A 22,174-nucleotide genomic window follows, 5' to 3' on the forward strand; every position below is an offset into this window, starting at 1 on the left:
ACTCACCTCAGTATCTCCAGCTTACAGTGTGAATCCTCCAGTCCTGCAGAGAGCAGCTTCACTCCTGAATCCTGCAGGTCATTGTCACTCAGGTCCAGCTCTCTCAGAGGTGAGGAGTTTGATCTGAGAGCTGAAGCCAGCGCCTCACAGCATTTCTCTGTGAGTTCACACTGGCCCACCCTTAAAAAAAAATGTAACACTTTTAAATTCACTTTTTACACTGCAGCACTCTATTCAAATGAGACTAGAGGCCATGACATAATGGATTTTCAGAAAACAATTAAATTACTAAAAATCATTTTAACAATCATTCCGATTCTGTTGGTGTCCATTAGATTTTCGTCCATAACATGTTAAAATCAGCATGTTTAACTGTAACAGAACCGTTAACTTTGCCAACCAACACAAATGTTTTGCATGGATTATATGGTTGAATGGATGTTTCCTGCTTCACTGCTCAATTATTTCTAACATGGATCGAGGGCTGAGAAAATTGTGGGATATAAAGAAGTAGGAGAAGAAAACAGAAGCTGTTTGTGTTTGTTTATTATGTAACTGCTGAAATGCATTGTGGGTTTTCTTGGTGTCCAGTTTCTTTTTTGTAAAAATGCATATTCTGTACTCACTTCAGCTTCTCCAGTTTACAGCTGGGATCCTCCAGTACAGCAGATAGCAGCTTCACTCCTGAGTCTCCTGGGTGATTGTAGCTCAGGTCCAGCTCTCTCAGGTGTGAGGGGTTTGACCTCAGAGCTGAAGCCAGGGAGGAACAGCCTTCTTCTGTGACTCTACAGCCTGACAGCCTGCAGAGAGACAGACAGAAACTCCCCAGTGAATATCACCTCACCATTACAGGGATTACATAAATGTGACTGCTCCAATAAATATTTCGAGACATACAGTTTAGCACAGGGGTCGGGAACCTATGGCTTGCGAGCCAGATGTGGCTCTTTTGATGGCTGCATCTGGCTCGCAGACAAATCTTTAATTAAAAAAAATTATAACGTTAAAAATATAAAACATTCTCATGTATTTCAATCCATTCATTTCCTACCGCTCATGTTCATGGTTGCAGGTGGCTGGAGCCAATCACAGCTGTCCTCCAGGACAGCACCAAATTTTTTTGGATAATGCATAACGTACAAGGGTCGTTGTGAGGTCAGGAAGTAAACTTTCCTCCTTTTAATCAAGTAGTCAGCTAGCTAATTGCAGAAACCCTTTTATCGAAGAAAAAAAAGATGAGGAGTATCGTACTTTTCAGCAGGAATGGACAGAGGAATCGCCTTTGTGGAGAGAGCAGGTTCTGCATTGTGTCTAATATGCAATGATAAAATTGCATCGATGAAACGGTCAAATATAAAGCGGCACTTCGACACACGTCATACTACATTTGCATCGAAATATCCTGCGGGGGACAGCAGGAAGAAAGCATGTCAAGAGCTACTGTGCAGAGTGCAAGCTACTCAGCAGCAACTCCGTGTTTGGACCTAACAAGGTGACTGGAATTCGGCGAGCTTTGCTGGTGCTTTAGCAATTGTGAGAAACGGAAAGCCATTCACAGATGGGGAGTATTAATGGTAAGAAGTACTTTATTCATCATTGGTTAGCAACAGCATAACAACGTTATTAAAAAGAATTCAGAGACTTATTGTACTTTAAAAGTGTTGGTTTTACATAAAATTCTCACATTTATTTGTATTTAGTTTTAATCATATTGTATGGCTCTCACGGAATTACATTTTAAAATATGTGGCGTTCATGGCTCTCTCAGCCAAAAAGGTTCCCGATCCCTGGTTTAGTGTCTAAGAGAAAGCAGGCCCCCTCCCCCCTTTCCCTTAGCTAATTAGCTATTCCTTAGCTAATACCCAGTAATAGTGACCTCAGTATCTCCAGTTTGCAGTGTGGAATACCCAGTAATACTGACCTCAGTATGTCCAGTTTACAGTGTGGAATACCCAGTAATACTGACATCAATATCTCCAGTTTACAGTGTGGAATACCCAGTAATACTGACCTCAGTATCTCCAGTTTACAGTGTGAATCCCCCAGTCCAGCAGAAAGCAGCTTCACTCCTGAATCCTGCAGGTCATTGTTGCTCAGGTCCAGCTCTCTCAGGAGTGAAGAGTTTGATCTTAATGCTGAAGCCAACACTTCACAGTTTTCAACGCTGAGATCACAGCTGTTCAGCCTGGAACAGAAAACACTTTAAGACACAGACATATACTGTACACATCCTACACTTTAGTAAAATACAAAACATTGCAATAAGCATTTGTTTTCAATATAATTAGCAGCACAGCTTACATTTCAAAATGAATTATAGTCTGCAGAGTGTTTTGTGTATCTTGGCAATTTGCTGCAGTCATATGAGTCAGTGCATCTTAGCTCAAAGCTAAAGGTAAAAACCTTAAGTACAAACTGCAACCAAAAATCACAGAATATATAGGAACACATGGACAGCAAGATGGACGTAAACCTCCCATAACAGTCAAATACGCAGTTTGTCTCATAACTTCACACACATTTCCTACCCCTGAGTTTGGGGGTGGGCCTGGGCTTTTGAAGAGGGACGGTATTCACCCCTCGCCGGCTGGTGCTGATCTCCTGTCCAAAAGCATAGCTCCATAGCATAGTCTCCAGGCAAATCATGATGCCAGAGCCAAGTCCAGGCGGCAGGCAAACTGGAATAACCGACGCCTGCTAGTCGCTTAGAGTCGTCACCTAGGGTTCATGTTACTAGGAATGTGTCTGTTCCCCGCACTGTTAATCATGGATGTCTATTCCACCGCAATGTATGTCGTGATAACTTAATAATAATTAAACCAAATCCGTGATTAGATACTGTAATAGGTGTAATGCAAGGCTAAAACCTGGACTTTTGAATGTAAGATCACTGGCTCCTAAGGAGCTACTAATAAATGAAATGATTACTGATTTTAGTCTTGGTCCTTATGCCTAACTGAGACCTGGCTTAAACCGAATTAATTCATAAAACTAAAAGAATCTATTCCAGCTGATTACAGCATAACCCTCGAGCAGATGGAAAAGGTGCTGGTGCTGCTGCAATATTTCAGTCTAACCCAGGAGTGTCTGAGCAAAGTGCTTATAGCTTTAGCACATTTGAAATTCTTCTTCTTAGTCTTGCTGGCTCATCTCTTTGTAGTTCAATACACAAGCAAGGAGTTTGCAGATTGTCCATCCATCCATCCATCCATCATCTACCGCTTGTCCGGGGTTCGGGTCGCGGGGGTAGCAGCTTCAGGAGAGATACCCAGACCTCCCTCTCCCCAGCTACCTCTACCAGCTCCTCGGGGAGGACGCCGAGGCGTTCCCAGGCCAGCCGGGAGATATAATCCCTCCAGCGAGTCCTGGGTCTGCCTCGGGGCCTCCTCCCTGTAGTACGTGCACGGAAAACCTCTCCGGGTAGCCGCCCAGGAGGCATCCGCACCAGGTGTCCAAACCACCTCAACTGGCTCCTTTCGACGTGGAGAAGCAGCGGTTCTACTCTGAGGCTCTCCCAGATATCCAAACTTCTCACCCTATCCCTAAGGGAGAGCCCAGACACCCTGCGGAGAAACCTCATTTCGGCCGCCTGTATTCGCGATCTCATTCTTTCGGTCATTACCTATAGCTCATGACCATAGGTGAGGGTAGGTACGAAGATGGACCAATAGATCGAGAGCTTTGCTTTTTGGCTCAGTTCTTTCTTAGCCACGACGAACCGGTTAAGCGCCTGCAAAACTGTAGACGCCGCTCCGATTCGTTTATCCAGCTCCCGATCTCGCCTACCCTCACTCGTGAACAAGACCCCGAGATACTTAAACTCCTCCACTTGAGGCAGTACATCTTCCCTGACCTGAAGAGGGCAAACCACCCGTTTTCAGACTTGGAGGTGCTAATCCTCATCCCCGCCGCTTCGCACTCAACTGCCCCAGAGTACGTTGGAGGTCAACAGAAGTCAACAGGACGACATCGTCTGCAAAAAGCAGCGAGGCAATCCTGAGGCCACCGAACTGGACAACCTCAACACCCTGACTGCGCCTAGAAATCCTGTCCATAAATATTATAAACAGGATTGATGACAAAGGGCAGCCCTGCCGGAGCCCAACACACACTGGGAACATGTCCGACTTATAACCGGCAATGCGGACCAAGCTTCTGCCCCGTTCATACAGGGACCGAATCACCCACAACAGTGGACCTCGGACCCCATACTCCTGAAGCACCCCCCACAGAGCACCCCGGGGTACCCAGTCGTAAGCCTTTTCCAAATCCACAAAACACATGTAGACTGGATAGGCAAACTCCCAGGCCCCCTCCAGCACCCTTGTGAGGGTATAAAGCTGGTCCAGTGTTCCACGGCCAGGACAAAAACCGCATTGTTCCTCCTAAATCCGAGAATCGACTATCGATCTCACCCTGCTCTCCAGTACCCTGGAATAGACCTTCTCAGGGAGGCTGAGAAGTGTGATCCCCCTATAGTTGGAACACACCCTCCGGTCCCCCTTCTTAAATAAGGGGACCACCACCCCGGTCTGCCAATCCAGCGGCACTGTCCCTGACCTCCACGCACTGTTGAGAAGGAGTGTCAGCCACGACAGCCCCACAACATCCAGAGCCTTCAGGTACGCCGGGCGGATCTCGTCCACCCCCGGGGCCAGGCTACCACGTAGCTCTTTAACCACTGTGGCCACCTCAGCCCCAGTGATGGGCAAGCCTCCCGCAGCACCCTCGGGCTCCGTGTCCTCAGATGTCTCAAAGACAGTGTGCGTAGATGTATCTGAGGCAGGGTTGAGGAGGTCCTCAAAGTATTCCTTCCACCTCCAGGTGATGTCCCCAGGTGAGGTCAACAGCACTCCCTCCCCACTATAAATAGTAGGAACCAGGAGCTGCTTCCCCCTCCTGATATTCCGGATGGTTTGCCAGAACCTTTTTGAGGCCGACCGAAAGTCACTTTCCATGGCCTCACCGAACTCCTCCCACACCCGGCTTTTTGCTTCTGCGACCGCCCGAGCTGCGTTCCGCCTGGCCTGCCAGTACCAGACTAATAATTCCCAGTAGGCCTCCTTCTTCAGCCTGACAGCCCCCCTCACCTCTGGTGTCCACCATCGGGTACGGGGGTTACCGCCACGACTGGCACCGACCACCCTGCAGCCACAACTCTGTACGGCCGCTTCCACAATAGAGGTCCGGAACAGTGTCCATTCAGACTCAATGTCCCCGACCTCCCCCGGTATGCAGTTGGAATTCTGCCGGAGGTGCAAGTTAATGCTCCGGCGGACAGGAGCCTGTGCCAGACGTTCCCAGCTATGCGCTTGGGCCTACCAGGTCTGACCGGCTTCCTCCTCCGCCACCTGAGCCAACTCACCACCAGGTGGTGATCAGTTGACAGCTCTGCCCCTCTCTTTACCCGAGTGTCCAAGACAGAAGGCCACAGGTCAGATGATACGAATATAAAATCAATCATCGACCTTTAGCCCCAGGCATGTTCGTATCATGTCCACTTATGGACACCCTTATGCTTGAACATGGTGTTCGTTATGGACAAACCATGCACTGCACAGAAGTCCAATAACAGAACACCACTCGGGTTCAGATCAGGGATGCCGTTCCTCCCAATCACCCCCCTCCAGGTCACACTGTCATTGCCCACGTGAGCGTTGAAGTCCCCCAGCAAAACGATGGAATCCCCTTGTGGCACGCTAACCAGCATACCACTAAGGGAATCCAAGAAGGCCGGGTACTCCGAACTGACATTCGGCGCATTAGCGCAGATGACAGTCAGAGACCTATCCCCGACCCGAAGACGCAGGGAAACAGACCTCTCGTTCACCGCGGTAAACTCCGTTGTTAAAGCACCGAGCTGTGGGGCCACCAATAGCCCCACCCCAGCCCGGCGTCGCTCACCCACCACAACTCCAAAAGAAAAGAACGTCCAGCCCCTCTCCAGGAGATTGGCTCCAGAACCCAAGCTATGTGTTGAGGTGAGCCCGACTATATCTAGTCGATACCTCTCAACCTCACGCACAAGCTCAGGCTCCTTCACCACCAGAGAGGTGACATTCCATGTCCCGAGAGCCAGTTTTGTTAGCCAAGGATCGGACTGCCAGGGCCTCCCTTGGCCGCCACCCGATCCACAAAGCACCGAACCCCTGACATTCCTCCTGCGGATGGTGGGCCAACCTGGGGACAATCCCGCGTGCCTCTTTCGGGCTATGCCCGACCGGACCCCACAGGCCAAGGCCCGGCCACCAGGCGCTCACCAACGGGCCCCTCCCCCAGGCCTGGCTCCAGGGTGGGGCCCCGGTGACCCTAGTCTGGGCGAGGGAAACGAAACCTTGTTATCATTCATTATCATGGGGTTCTTTTGGATTGCTCTTTGTCTGGCCCCTCCCCTGGGACCTTTTTGCCTTGGGAGACCCTACCAGGGGCAACTGCCCCTGACAACATAGCCCCCAGGTTCACTGAGGCACGCAAACCCCTCCACCACGATAAGGTGGCAGATTGTTGCCGATTTTAATATCCACATGGAGAATGACAGTGACCCTTTAACAACGATGTTTGCTGCTATCCTAGACTCTGTAGGTCTATGTCAGAATGTAGTCGGCCTACTCATGCCTGTAACCATACCCTTGATTTGATACTTAGCTGGAACACATATCTATTATACATCAGAATCCTCTGCTTTCAGATCATTACTTGTTAACGTTTGATATACAGTATAGTCTCCCTTCAGGCTCAGCTCCAAAGTACAGTATCAGACGTTCCATTGCCTCATTAACTACAACGTTTCTCAACCAACTTCCACAGTCCTTCAAGGTTTCTTCCTTCTAGGGAGCTTTTCCTTGCCACTGTCGCCTCTGGCTGCTCAGTGGGGGCTTCGGGTGGGGATGCTGTAAAGTTCTTTGAGACAATGTAATGTTGTGAAAACGCGCTATATAAATAAAACTGAATTGAACTGAAATTGAATTCTGTGATGGTGGGGGGGACTCAAAATTATTATTTACTGCAACATCTTTAAACTAAAACAACACATATACATTTTTTTTACTTATCGCCCAGCCCTAATCAACAATACACTAATTGGAGAGCTATCAATCCTGTGAAATAGGTTTTTAACAGGAACGTTTGTTTGTACGATTTATGAATAACGATGCTTCATTCATCCCCATGGGGAAATTGTCTTTTCACCCCTCCCATCTTGCTCTCCAAGAGACACACGACACATATACAGGTGAGAGGAAGTTTGGGGTCACAGCACAGGGTCGGCCAGCATCCAGCCCCCCCGCAGCTCAAGGACCCAGCGATGACATCACTCTGCTGGCCAGGAGATCGGAACCAGCGGCCTTCCGCTCACGGACACAGGGTCTGAACCCAAAGAGTCACACGCCACACATAATTTACAGAAATGCTTCCTACAGCATCCAGAACTGAAAAGAATATGAGTGGTTTTCCCACTATTCATGAAAACAGGACCATTCTGTATAATGCTGTACTGTATCTTTGGTTATTTGTTACACAAAGGATGGTCATGGAAATCTTGTCTTTTTTGTTTTTACTACATTACTGCCTTCAGTAAAAGTCATACATCACTATAAGCACTTAATCCCAACTGGGGTCACCAGAGCCAATACTGGGAACAAGGGGTGCAGGCAGGAACCAACACACCACTGGGCCAATTTAGACTCATCAATCAACCTGAGCTACACACTTTTGGGAGGAAACCAGAGCCCCCAGCAGAAACCCATGAGCACAGCATGTGAACAGCATGTAAACTCCACACAGAAAGGTTAGGATGCTGTGCCCGTGATCAGAAGGCAGACTGGATGGGAAAGGAAACGTCACTTTTTTGTTTGTTACTACATCACTACCTTCAGTCATTATAAAGTCTGTGGTCCGGATTATCAAAAACACACCCCAGTCATTAATCCAAGAGGAGAAATAAATTAGATATATTTCAAACAATATTTATGTATTACTACCAGACCAGACATGATTTCCCATCCCCACGTCACTTACAGAGCCCTCCTGGAGTTCTTGACCACAGGCAGCAGCCTGCAGTGCTCTTTATCTGATCTGATGTATTTCTTCAGATCAAACACATCCAGCTCCTCATCTGACATCAGCATCACAAAGGCCAGAGCTGAGTACTGTGCAGGTGAGAGGTCTTCTGCTGAAAGGCTTCCTGAATTCAGGTATCTTTGTACTTCCTCTACTAGAGAATTGTCACCCAACTCAATCAGACAGTGGAAGAGGTTGATGGTCCTTTCTGGAGATAAATTATCCTCTATTTTGTCCTTGATGTATTGCGCTGTTTCCCGATTGTTATGTGAGCTGGTTCCTGTCTGACCCAGTAGCCTTTGTAACAGAGTCTTACTGGAGTCAGTTGAGAGGCCCAGGAGGAAGCGGAGGTAGAGGTCCAAGTGTCCATTCTTGCTCTTTAATGCCTGATCCACTGCAGTCTCCAGTAGGTCAGCTGATGAGTTTGACAGAAACACATATAAAGCAGCAAGATACTCCTGGATGTTCAGATGCACAAAGCAGTACACCTTATCCTGATACAACCCATATTCCTCTTTAAAGACTTCTGTACACACTCCAGAGTAAACTGAAGCTTCACTGACATAAATGTCATTCTCTGTCAGCTCTTGCTCATAAAATATTAAATTGCCTTTTTCAAGGTTGTCAAAAGCCAGTTTACCAAGTTTTAAAAGGAATTCCTTGCTGTATTCCTTAAGCTTGGTTTCATTGTTTTTCATATACTTCTCATTTTTTAAACTGGACTGAAAGATCAGGAAGTGTGTATACATTTCAGTCAGAGTCCTTGGAATTTCTCCCCTGTCAGTCTCACTAAAAAGCCTCTCAAGCACAGTGACTGAAATCCAGCAGAACACAGGTATGTGGCACATGATGAAGAGGCTCCTTGATGATTTCACATGTGTGACAATCCTGCTGGCCAGGCTCTGATCACTGAATCTCCTCCTGAAATACTCCTCCTTCTGGGCATCACTGAACCCTCGTATCTCTGTCACCTGGTGGACATACTTAGCAGGTATCTGATTGGCTGCTGCTGGCCGGGAGGTTATCCAGAGGAGAGCGGATCGAAGCAGATTCCCCTTAATGAGGTTAGTCAACAGCACATCCAGTGACATTTTCTTTGTTACATCAAACCAGCTCTCATTGCTCTGAAAATCTAGAGGAAGGCGACACTCATCCAGACCATCAAAGATGAACAAGACTTTGTACTTAAACAGCTCAGTGGATTCAAGTGATTTCAGTTCTGGGACAAAGCGGTGAAGCAGTTCAATCAGACTGTATTCATCCTTAATCAAATTCAGGTCCCGGAAAGGAAGAGCAAATATGAAGTGAACATCCTGGTTTGCTTTTCCTTCTGCCCAGTCGAGAATAAATTTCTGCACAGAGACTGTTTTCCCGATACCTGCCACCCCTTTACTGAGTACAGTTCTGATAGGTGTCTTACGCCCACATAAGGGTTTAAATATATCATTGCACTTGACTGTAGTATCTTCTGTTCGCCTTTTCTTGGATGCTGTTTCAATCTGTCTCACTTCATGTTCATCATTGACTCGTCCAGTCCCACCTTCAGTTATGTAGAGTTCTGTGTAAATCTCATTGAGAAGTGTTGGCTGTCCTTCCTTAGCTTTCCCTTCAAATACACACTCAAATTGATTCTTAAGTTTACTTTTGATTTTCTGCTGATATTGTAGCATGAGTCCTGAAGAGAAATGAGACGAAAATGCATTATTCCAGACTGGTATGAGAGGAAGAATATTTTCCAAAAACACACATTTTTACACATACAAATTCAGATATTTCACTGTGACAAATGTGAAACTCAAAGTTTTATTATACATATTTCACTGGAATACCACATACAGGACCGTACATAAGCCTTAGGCAGCCAAAGGAAATGTTAAAAGCCATTTATCTAGGTAGTAAGTGTATATCTGCTCAGAACAAAAAAACACAAAACCCCTTTTCAGCTCCCAAACCTCCTCAGGGGCACCACAGCCAGTTCATGTGTTTGCTAAATTTCAACACCAGCTCACTTCATTAATTAAGGAAATTAGTTTAAAAACTAATGAGATACTGATTAGCCACATGAAGTGTGTTAGTGCGTGTACGATTTCTGCAAATACAGGGGTGACTTTAGCAGAGGATTTCACATAGCTAACACACTTTGACATACATATTATAATAGTTTTACACCAACATGAAGACCATTTAAACATCTTTTTCTCTGCCCAGGACTTTAGCACAGTATAGGGTGACCACCTAATCCATGTCAGGAGGGACACTATGAGCTACAACAGGATTTGTAAACTACCGTTTCACCCATTTCAATTAAAAGGACCAGGATTTCACTTAAGCACTGGGTTCTTGCCGTATGCTGATTGGTCAGTCTCCTATAATCATGCATATGTGTCAGTAATGTTAATGCGAAACAGCTGGATGAGTCTTTCAATCTAGGAACTAACCAAACATTTTAGCAGAGCACAGAATCCTTTCAGCTTTAAAGTAGTTCGTAAAAGCTGAAGTAGCTCATAGTGTCCCTCCTGACATGGATTAGGTGGTCACCCTAGCACAGTACTGTACATGTACAGAATGCTATGAGGCTCTTACTCTTCTCCAGCATGTCAGCGAGATCATTTTGTTTCATGGTCCTCAGGATGTACAGTGTGATCTTCAGAGCTCCCCCTCTACCACAGGTCTTCTGCATCTGACCTTCACTGTCCAGGTCATTGTCCTCCTCTAGCTGAGGCTCAGAGCATTCTGGGTAATTCTGATCTAGGTACCTCACAAACTTCTTCAGCTCATCCTTTAGGAACTTTACGGCTTTTTCCTCTAGTGACTAAAATAAACAGTCACAGTTAATTATTGCTACTTGCACAAAACTTTTTAAGAGTTTCATTTGTGAATCATAGTTTTAAATATATTTCCTTTAACATGCTAAATTTCTTATCATACAGCTAGAAAATAAAAATTAATTTACCGCAAAAAGCCAAGAAAATATATATCACCAATAAATACAAACCTTCAGTATGGATGATAAACCTGATTTATCATGTAGATCTGAACTGCATTCTTCCATTTGGTCTCTGTGAATAAAACATAAACATAAAGACCTCAATTCATCTATACAAATGTAACAAAGACTGAAAATCTCCATGTTAAAACTGCTGTTGCTGCAGATACAGAATAACCTTGTGGTATATTAGTCTGGAAAGATGTAACTGTCATGTTAAGCTTTATTCACTAGGGTGGCTTCGTAATTTTCTCATGACAACAGAAGAGAACCAGTGACATCAGGCTCCAGCACAGAGAGACACAGCGGGCAGGAAGGACAGTTTTCTATGCAGCCCTTTGTACCCAGTGACATTTACAGTGATTAACTTGATTAACAGAGCTAAATACCAGAATTTCATTCAGTCAATAAACTGGTTGATTAGCTTGTGAATTCATGATGATCTTTTATACGAAGCTGAATATTAGTATTTTGACAAACATATTTGACATTGAGGTATCCAGGGCCGAATTAATGGGCCGAATCTGTCCTTCGGCACCTACAGGGCTAATGGGCCGAATCTGTCCTTCGGCACCTACAGGGCTAAAGGGCCGAATCTGTCCTTCGGCACCTACAGGGCTAATGGGCCGAATCTGTCCTTCGGCACCTACAGGCTAATGGGCCGAATCTGTCCTTCGGCACCTACAAGTTAATGGGCCGAATCTGTCCTTCGGCTCCTACAGGGCTAATGGGCCGAATCCGTCCTACAGGAACTACAGGCTAATGGGCCGAATCTGTCCTTCGGCTCCTACAGGGCTAATGGGCCGAATCTGTCCTTCGGCTCCTACAGGGCTAATGGGCCGAATCTGTCCTTAGGTACCTACAGGCTAATGGGCCGAATCTGTCCTTAGGTACCTACAGGCTAATGGGCCGAATCTGTCCTTCGGCTCCTACAGACTAATGGGCCGAATCTGTCCTTCGGCACCTACAGGCTAATGGGCCGAATCTGTCCTTCAGCAACTACAGGCTAATGGGCCGAATCTGTCCTTCAGCACCCCATCTCGCATGGAGTCCTCGGAGCAGTGCCAAGTTCAGTGCAGAGACAGGAAGATGGCAGGTGTGGGCAAACACGCAGAAAAGGGGGCAAAAATGCAACTTGACCAACTGTTCTCACTTTTCATGCTAAAATCTGCCTGACTATTAATGGATAAATATGGAATCAGATTTGTGCCAACATTAGCAAGCAAAACTTTTTTGACATCAAGCAAAAACAAAGCTTCAAGAAGAAAAAAAACTAACTGAAGCAAAAGAAATGTCATCTCAAAAGTAAAATTTATAACTTGCAAACATGATTGGTCTTTTGATAATGTTTTCCTTTGTTTACGCTGCCAGCTTTCACTACTAGTGGGTAGTGAAAGTCCAGTCCTGCTGTTAATTAAAAATGTCCGTCGGACTGATCTGTCAGTCAAAACTTATTAGCCAATGGGGACGCAAAGTTTGTGTCAGTATTGTAAGCAAAAAGTCAGGGAGCGCAAGCGAGAAAGCTGACAGCGTAACCGCAAAGTCAGGCAGCGCAAGCGAGAAAGCTGACAGTGTAACCGCAAAGTCAGGCAGCGCAAGCGAGAAAGCTGGCAGTGTAACCGCAAAGTCAGGAGGTCAAGCGAGAAAGCTGGCAGCGTAACCGCAAAGTCAGGGAGCGCAAGCGAGATAGCTGACAGCGTAACCGCAAAGTCAGGCAGCGCAAGCGAGAAAGCTGACAGCGTAACCGCAAAGTCAGGCAGCGCAAGCGAGAAAGCTGGCAGCGTAACCTCAAAGTCAGGGAGCGCAAGCGAGAAAGCTGGCAGCGTAACCGCAAAGTCAGGGAGCGCAAGCGAGAAAGCTGACAGCGTAACCGCAAAGTCAGGGAGCGCAAGCGAGAAAGCTGGCAGCGTAAGCGCAAAGTCAGGGAGCGCAAGCGAGAAAGCTGGCAGCGTAACCGCAAAGTCAGGCAGCGCAAGCGAGAAAGCTGGCAGCGTAACCGCAAAGTCAGGCAGCGCAAGCGAGAAAGCTGGCAACGTAACCGCAAAGCAGAGTCCTGCACGTGTCCACTTATGGAGACCCGCACCCGCACAGTACAGCACCACACCCGCCCGTGCACCCGTGATTATTTCAAAGTTAAATCCGCACCTGCCCGGGCCCGTTAACATTCCGCCCGTTACCCGCCCGTACCCATGATAAATTACACACAATTATTTTTTCTATGCACCTCTTAACATGACAAGCGCTAGGCCTACATGAATTTTGAATTGAAACGAAAAAGTCCGTTTAACACGAAATCAAATCAGATAGATCTAAGCTATCCATACTGTGACGAGCGTGAAAGAGAGAACACGACGACACGCTTCAGCAAGGATTCAGACGTGTATATGAATGTTTGTCGAGGCTGTTATCTAATGTTGCATTCGTTTTTCTCTTGGAACTCGGAAATTCCACATCACGTCTGACAATCTCCCGTTCGAACTACCACATCTCGGGACAAACATGGCTGCCTTCATGAACACGCTGCTGTGTGTTGTTGCTTTATATTTTAGCAGATTTGGAGTTTTCCAAATGGAGAAAATGGAGAAATGCCTACTTGAGCATTGTTTCTGACCATGTCCATCCCTTTATGACCACCATGTATCCATTCTCTGATGGCTACTTCCAGCAGGATAATGCACCATGTCACAAAGCTCGAATCATTTCAAATTGGTTTCTTGAACATGACAATGAGTTCACTGTACTACAATGGCCCCCACAGTCACCAGATCTCAACCCAATAGAGCATCTTTGGGATGTGGTGGAACGGGAGCTTCGTGCCCTGGATGTGCATCCCACAAATCTCCATCAACTGCAAGATGCTATCCTATCAATATGGGCCAACATTTCTAAAGAATGCTTTCAGCACCTTGTTCAATCAATGCCACGTAGAATTAAGGCAGTTCTGAAGGCGAAAGGGGGTCAAACACCGTATTAGTATGGTGTTCCTAATAATCCTTTAGGTGAGTGTACATGGTTCTTCCACATCCATAATCAATTAAGTTACTGCCTTTGGTGTTAGTGGTCACCACATGAGGGTCTCAAGATGGTGCTGCCATCTATCCATGACCTTGATAATCAAGGTCTATTGTTTTTCATACCAATCAAGGTGATAACAAAATTTCTGTTAAAATGACCCTGTAACTATAGAAAGACATAGCAGACATAGCAGAGAGTGAAGCACGTTATGATGGAATAGCCACAGTGCAGTTTTGGTGGGAAACCAGCCACGGCAAAAACAAAGCAGATGGGACTGGTGCTGTTGTTAAGACCTCTGCTTCCATGGCTGTTGTTAAACAGGGCCAACTCATCAGGGGGGTATTCCAGAAAGCTTGGTTAACTTACCATTTGGTAAATCTTAACCTCTGGGTTGATATACCCCAAACCCGCATACCATGAGTATGTCAGTTCCAAAACACCTGAGAAGAGTAAGTTCAATCAACCTCCTATTGGTTACCCAGAGTTAATGCGCGTGCACCGTGTACACATAAAGACGTTTTCAATTGATCGCCGATTTCACGAGTCAAAATGGAAAATCAAAGTGAAAAAAAGAGAGCGGCATACTTCACAGAGGCGGAGTTGGAAGTTTTAATGCACGCATATGGGGAATTCACGCTAATAATAATGAAAAAAAGCAATACGGCTGCATCGGCTAAAGAAAGAGAGTTGGCTTGGCAAAAAATAACGGACAGAGTAAATGCGTGTGTATTAAATTGCAAATTTGACATCGCCTCCCCTTTTATTATAATGTAAAATAATTAAACACGTAACCCTTCCGCATCCTTTAGACTGTTAAATCACTATGAAAGCATTTACTTGTCCTGCCATTCATTTCTTTAGGTTAAAATAACAATGTGTATCGACTAGGAATATATGGTTTCTTATTTAATAAAGGTGTAATCCTTCTGGAGCCAGAAGAACTTTGAGCCAAGTCAAAATGAAACACAAAAACATTCTGCAAAAAGGTAATATTTGATTACACTATCACTGAACTATTTATTAAACACGATTTAGTATATTCTTTCTGTCATGTAGCTAATAGAAAGAAGGCTGAAGCCCGTCTAACTGGCGGGGGCCCACCACCACCTCCCCTCACCCCATCTGAGGGCAACCAGTGGTAACCAGCATTGTACTGTCCTGCAGGGGCACCGCCAGGGGGGGAAAGGTTAGAACGATTCTAGGGGCCCAGCACTGACATGGGGCCCTGTTAGGGGCTTTACCTTTTCGCAAAAAGGGGGGAGGGGGGGCAAAATTCTAATCTTTCATGGGGCCCAAGATTTCTGGCGGCGCCCCTGCTGTCCTGTAATGATTACCTACAGTTAGTGGAAAAAAGTAATGAGTTTGATGATTTTAACAAGGCAAAAAATTAAGGATACAAAATCAAGTTACCTGCACATTGATACTATGAATAGATTTCCTATTAACATAGTCTCCCTCATTTATTGAAGGAGCTTTAATAGGAATGTAGGTGCCATCAATGCACCCAATTATGAATGAATGAATGAATGAATGAATGCCTTTTATTGTCACTATACTGTACATGTATTACATGTATTCCAAATTACATTTGGAAACCCTGAAATAGAAAGTCATATATGGAAGTATCAAGTGTGTGTGTGTGTGCAGGATGAATACATGTATAGATGTACATGTATAGATGTTAAATAGTATGACTACATATTAAATATGCATCATAGATTTTACTACAAAGGACAAACCTACCACTCTGTGGAATTCCTCTTTAGTAACACGCAGAGCTTTATGGACAGGGAACTGTACAAACGTGTGTAAGAAGCGTTAAGTACCAGACATACTGTGTGAACGGCTCTACACACAGTTGCCTTTCCCACATGCTCTGCGTCGCCCATATTGTACAAAAAATGCCCTGACGCAAAAAACCGAAGTGCTATGTACAGAATGTTTTCTGTGCTAAGCGCAGACCCGCGGTTTGGGTTTGTGACATTTGCAATATGCGGTTTCAAGAGATGTTAAGTAAATTAACGATTCTTTTGAAAACCGATAACGCTTTTTCAAATAATCATTAGGAAATGAAAAGATATCAATACGCGGTCTTATAACTCTCTCCCGGCGAAAAAAACCTTGTATAATTTGTGCCTCCATGTCCACAGGATCGTCATCAAAAGGGCACGCCATGCTCAGTAACCTTCTGCAACAAACTGACCCTGGAACATAACCTGCTCAGTAGCAGGTTATCTTCAGACAGTAAGCTGCTATGGTTACGTACATACCCAGAAAGTTAACCTCCGTTTTTGGAACCGAAAGATGAGGTTATCCACTAACTTACCCTTAAACTTACCCGGGTATGTCACATAACCTGCTTTCTGGAATACCCCCCAGAAGTGCAAAAGGTCAAGGTCAAGGAAGTTTATTGTCATTCGCACCACATTAGCATGAGGTGGAACGAAATTGTGTACACACCGTCCCGGTTAACCCAATTGAACAATGAAACATAATAAACAATAATGAACAACTTTGTCATTTAAAACTCAGTTTAAATGCAGACAAAACAAAACAAATGTTCTTCACCACCTCAAAAATAGATAGATTAACATTAGCCGGAAAAATTTTAACAAAAGATGGTCACCAAATACAATTGGTGTCAAATTTCAAATACCTAGGACTTTTAATTGACGACCATCTGTCTTGTAAGGAACATATTAAACATATAACAAAAAAGCTGAAATCCCTTTTAGGATTCTATTATAGACACAAATCGTGCTTTTCTTTCTATGTAAAATTAAAACTAGTTGAATCAGCATTTTTACCTATCATTGACTATGGTGATGTACTGTACATGCATGCATCTGCTCACTATCTACGCATGTTAGATAGTGTGTATCATGGAGCACTGAGGTTTATTTCAAACCGCGGTTCTCTAACTCATCACTGTGTGCTTTATGCCAAAGTAAATTGGTCTTCATTACAAGCTCGTCGCCTCACTCACTGGCATATGTTAATTTATAAAGCCATTCTGGGTAAATTTCCTTCCTACTTATCCTCACTCCTGATCTGGAAGCAAGGACGTCATAATCTTCGCTCGATGGACTTTCTAAATCTGGTTGTTCCTAAAGTAAGAACTGAACAGGGAAAGAAAGCCTTCAGGTTTTCAGCACCTTACACATGGAACAGACTTCAAGCTGAACTCCGTCTGCACAACTTAATACCCATGAAGGAATTTAAAACTCTTCTAAAGACTCTGGAGACTAGGTTGTCTGTATGTAAATGTATATTCTGATTATGTTTTTGTAATATTATGTAAGACTCTGCACTAACACTGTGTTGCTGCTACCTTGGCCAGGTCTCCCTTGAAAAAGAGATCTGTGATCTCAATGGGACAAACCTGGTTAAATAAAGGTTAAATAATTTTTTTTTTTTTAAAATAGTGAAGTAAATAAGATAAAGTAAAAGAAATACGAAAATGTAAAAGAAGTAAAACTATGGAACTAAAAAAAAGTGCACCAACTTAAATATCAAGTATGGCAGAGAATATAATTATGATTATAAATTTAGCAGCAATTATAATATAGCAGCAAATGAAGGCTAGCTAGCTAGCACTTGTAAAGTGACGATATCAATAGTGTCAGTGATTCATCTTAAAGTGAAGTGCTTGTCCATTAGTCGTTCAGAAGTCATACAGCTACCGGAATGAAGCTGTTTCTCAGTCTGGTGGTTTTACACTTAATGCTCCTCAACCTCCTGCCTGAGGGGAGTGTGTGTGCTGGGTGAGCGGCAGTCTGGTGCAAAGATAATAATCTGTCGTCCACAAACTTAATGATGTTGGAGGTGCAGTTGTGTGTCAGCAGCATGAAGAGGAGTGGGCTCAGCACACATCCCTGGGGGGCACCTGTGTTTAGCGTGATGGTGTTGGAGCTAATGTTGCTGATCTGGACTGTCTGGGGCCTTCCAGTGAGGAAGTCCAGAATCCAGCTGCAGGTGGAGGTGTTCAGTCCGAGCAGGTCCAGCTTGGCGATCAGCTGCTGAGGGATGATAGTGTTGAATGTTGAGCTGAAGTCGATGAACAGCATCCTCACGTGGGTGTTTCGGTGTTCACTACTGGGCGGTAGTCTTTGAGCTCGGAGACGGTGGCATTCTTCGGAACAGGTCTGATGGTGGTGGTAGTCGTTGAGCTCGGAGACGGTGGCCTTCTTCGGAACAGGTCTGATGGTGGTGGTAGTCGTTGAGCTCGGAGACGGTGGCCTTCTTCGGAACAGGTCTGATGGTGGTGGTAGTCGTTGAGCTCGGAGACGGTGGCCTTCTTCGGAACAGGTCTGATGGTGGTGGTAGTCGTTGAGCTCGGAGACGGTGGCCTTCTTCGGAACAGGTCTGATGGTGGTGGTAGTCGTTGAGCTCGGAGACGGTGGCCTTCTTCGGAGCTGGTCTGATGGTGGTGGTAGTCGTTGAGCTCGGAGACGGTGGCCTTCTTCGGAACAGGTCTGATGGTGGTGGTAGTCGTTGAGCTCGGAGACGGTGGCCTTCTTCGGAACAGGTCTGATGGTGGTGGTAGTCGTTGAGCTCGGAGACGGTGGCATTCTTCGGAACAGGTCTGATGGTGGTGGTAGTCGTTGAGCTCGGAGACGGTGGCCTTCTTCGGAACAGGTCTGATGGTGGTGGTAGTCGTTGAGCTCGGAGACGGTGGCCTTCTTCGGAACAGGTCTGATGGTGGTGGTAGTCGTTGAGCTCGGAGACGGTGGCCTTCTTCGGAACAGGTCTGATGGTGGTGGTAGTCGTTGAGCTCGGAGACGGTGGCCTTCTTTGGAACAGGTCTGATGATGGTGGCCTTGAAGCACTGCGGGACGACAGCATGCCTCAGGGAGGTGCTGAAGACGTCCACAAGCACGTTGGCTAGCTGGTCAGCGCAGGCTCTGAGCACCCGTCCGGGTATGTTGTTGGGTCCAGTAGCTTTCTGTGGGTTGTCTCTAGCAAGGGTCATACTTATGCTGGGTGCAGACAGGAACAGCACTCAGTGGTCTGGCGGGGATGTGGTCTTCCACGCTGGCTTGGTGTTCTGGGCCTCGAACCTGGTGTAGAAGTGGTTGAATGCATCTGGAAGAGCGGCGTCAGCTTCACACACACGTGGCGGGGTCCTGAAATCAGTGATGGCTTGGATACTCTGCCACATGCGTCGTGTGTCTCTCGCACAGGTGAAGCGTCTTGATTTTCTTCACATATTCCTTTTTTGCCAGCTTGATGCCCCAGGAGAGGTTAATTCTTGCTGTTCTGAGAACCACAGCGTCTTTTGCTCTGAAAGCAGCATTCTGTGTTTTCTGAAGTCTATGCACTTCTGCTGTAAACCATGGCTTCTGGTTGGGTGTGTAGTGACAGTTTTGGTAACAGAACATCTGCAGTGCATTTGTCAATGTATCCCATCACTGACTCAGCATGTTCGTTAATGTCCGTGTGCTGGCCAGTGGATGCTGCTTCTCTGAAGATGCTCCGGTCCGTGTGCTGGCTGGTGGATGCTGCCTCTCTGGCCCAGCTGCACATGCAGGGCAGACAGCCTGAGAGCTGACAGGGCCTGGCGGCTGACTGGCCTGATGTTACAGTAACACGACAGTCAGCGTATGGAGGACGGGGGCCAGTGAGCCTGATGTTACTGTAACGTGCCAGTCGGCGTATGGAGGACGGGGGCCAATGAGCCTGATGTTACTGTAACGTGCCAGTCGGCGTGTGGAGGACGGGGGCCAGTCAGCCTGATGTTACTGTAACGCGCCAGTCGGCGTGTGGAGGACGGGGGCCAGTCAGCCTGATGTTACTGTAACGCGCCAGTCGGCGAGTGGAGGACGGGGGCCAGTGAGCCTGATGTTACTGTAACATGCCAGTCAGCGTATGGAGGACGGGGGTCAGTGAGCCTGATGTTAATCTTGCCCCGCTGTCCATGCCGAGGACGCTATCTTGGAGCACCTTCAGCCACAGGCTCATTCCCCCACTGTGAGTTAAGAAGCTCTACTGGGGATCTTTCCTGCCACAATGCTGGAGAGTGTGTGTGAGGGGTGTGTGGGGTCATCCACGATGCTGGTGGCTTTGCGGATGCAGCGTGTTTGATGAATGTTGGTTATGGAGGGAAGAGAGACCCCGATGATCTCAGCCGTTCTCACTATCCGTTGTAGGGTCTTGCAGTGTGTCACAGTGCAATTCCCATAGCAGACAGTGATACAGCTGCTCAGGATGCTCTCGATCGTCCCCTTGTAGAAAGTGGTGAGGATGGGTGGTGGCAGATGGGCTTTCCTCAGCCTCCGCAGAAAGTAGAGACGCTTTCTTTCTTTTTCTTTCTTTTCTTCTTGTGAACACACCTGACCTCTTCTCTGCCGCATAACTGGCCCAGCTGCACATGCAGGGCAGACAGCCTGAGAGCTGACAGGGCCTGGCGGGGCAGAGTCTGGCAGAGGAACACACCTAACCTCTTATCTGCAGCTGCATAACTGGCCCGGCTGCGCATGCAGGCCAGGCAGCCTGAGAGCTGACAGGGCCTGGTGGAGCTGCGCGCTTTAGGAGCTCGATGGCTGCCTCCAGGTCAGAGATATACCAAGTGCCCGGCATGTAATAAGTGCCCCAGGCGGCCGGCACATACCAAGTGCCCCAGGCGGCCGGCACATACCAAGTGCCCCAGGCGGCCGGCACATACCAAGTGCCCCAGGCGGCCGGAATATACCAAGTGCCCCAGGCGGCCGGCACATACCAAGTGCCCCAGGCGGCCGGCACATACCAATTGCCCCAGGCGACCGGCACATACCAAGTGCCCCAGGCGGCCGGAATATACCAAGTGCCCCAGGCGGCCGGCACATACCAAGTGCCCCAGGCGGCCGGAATATACCAAGTGCCCCAGGCGGCCAGCATATACCAAGTGCCCCAGGCGGCCGGCTTGCACTCTATATGCTGGGGGCCCAGGGACTTAATGCTCACTGTATGTGGAAAGGGCCCCAGGGGCCACGTGGTCAGCATGGGCTCTATATGCAGGGGCCCTCATGCTTAATTTACCCCATTAGCCCAGTCCATAACTCAGCCAAGGCTCCAGGGGGCGCTATCTTTAGTTCTGTCTGTATTTTATGTAAATAACATCAAATGTTGTTTATATAGAATAGACAAAACTTTTGTTGGAATTTCTTAAAGGTAAAACTTGGTGCATTCAACATATATATGATTTTTCTTCATAGCTTGTCTGTGCCTCTGTGCCATTTGACTGAGAGTCTGAGTGTTTTAAACAGTGTTTGTTTAAATGGACATTTATCTTTGATCTGTAGGAAAAGGAGAATTTGTCCCTGGGATCAACAAATCATCTTATTTTATACTCAGGGGATGAGAACCACTGCAGTGTCACATTTATTATGATCTGAATCAGCAAATATTTAGGTATCAACTTTGGCAAAGAAAGTATTAGTATTTTATGTCTGATGATCCTGGTTCATTATTAAGCGGCACAATTCTATTAAACATGTTAAACTGAAGCCTTAGTGTGAGCATGATGTAATGAGTCCATGATAATGCATTTATATATTATCAAAATAGAAGTGTTTGTCTCACAAGACGACAATCTATTGTCAAGTCAATCTTTAATGGATATGCAGCAGGGAACAGGGAAAACTGCTTTTTTCAAGCTCTGTGCTGAAATTCAAAATGCACCTCCATAACTAGACTTGACTGATGAGGCTTTTTACCTGTTTATATATTTATTTGTATGTCTGTTTAGTTTTATGTCGCTCACCTCTAGCCTAAAATAACTTTTACTTTTATTTTATGGCCTGACTATAGACCCAGAGAGACATGCATGCTAGTGGCTGTAACACTGTTACCTCTCAGGCTCTTTCTCTTACACGCCACAGGGGGGCGCATTTCATGGCTTGCACTATAAATGTTGTGACTCACAGCTACTGGTAGTCCGAAACCCCCAGGCACTGGCCCCACTGCCCCGGTCCATAACCCAGCCGAGGCTCCAGGGGGCGCTGTCTTGGAGCACCTTCAGCCACCGGCTCATTCCCCCACCGAGAGCTAAGAAGCTCTACTGGGGATCCTTCCTGCCTGCTGCCCTTAGACACCACAATGCCTGCTGTCCATGTGCAGCCCCCACAGCCAGCCGCA

The 22,174-nt window shown here is 46.5% G+C and overlaps 2 protein-coding genes across 11 annotated transcripts in view; one reads left to right on the forward strand and one right to left on the reverse strand.

Annotated features, from left to right (window-relative positions):
• The window catches only part of LOC111846294 (protein NLRC3-like), a 303,153-nt gene that overhangs the window by 157,539 nt on the left and 123,440 nt on the right, over positions 1-22,174 (forward strand). The window lies entirely within an intron of this gene.
• The window catches only part of LOC140577651 (protein NLRC3-like), a 159,364-nt gene that overhangs the window by 129,392 nt on the left and 7,798 nt on the right, over positions 1-22,174 (reverse strand). For 8 of the 10 annotated variants that reach the window (XR_011989996.1, XM_072710933.1, XM_072710932.1 and 5 more), the window contains 6 exons: positions 11,054-11,117; positions 10,642-10,870; positions 8,017-9,733; positions 2,012-2,185; positions 627-800; positions 7-180 (listed from right to left, as the gene is read on the reverse strand). Coding sequence is in view for 9 of the 10 variants with exons in the window: in XM_072710933.1 (XP_072567034.1) it covers positions 7-180; positions 627-800; positions 2,012-2,185; positions 8,017-9,733; positions 10,642-10,870; positions 11,054-11,117 (2,532 nt within the window). In the remaining variant the exon portion in view is untranslated. The remainder of the gene's footprint in view (positions 1-6; positions 181-626; positions 801-2,011; positions 2,186-8,016; positions 9,734-10,641; positions 10,871-11,053; positions 11,118-22,174) is intronic. The other 2 variants (XM_072710934.1, XM_072710937.1) reach the window with 1 other exon arrangement.

Source organism: Paramormyrops kingsleyae, chromosome 4 (genome assembly GCF_048594095.1).
Source record: "Paramormyrops kingsleyae isolate MSU_618 chromosome 4, PKINGS_0.4, whole genome shotgun sequence".
NCBI classification, from domain to species: Eukaryota; Metazoa; Chordata; class Actinopteri; order Osteoglossiformes; family Mormyridae; genus Paramormyrops; species Paramormyrops kingsleyae.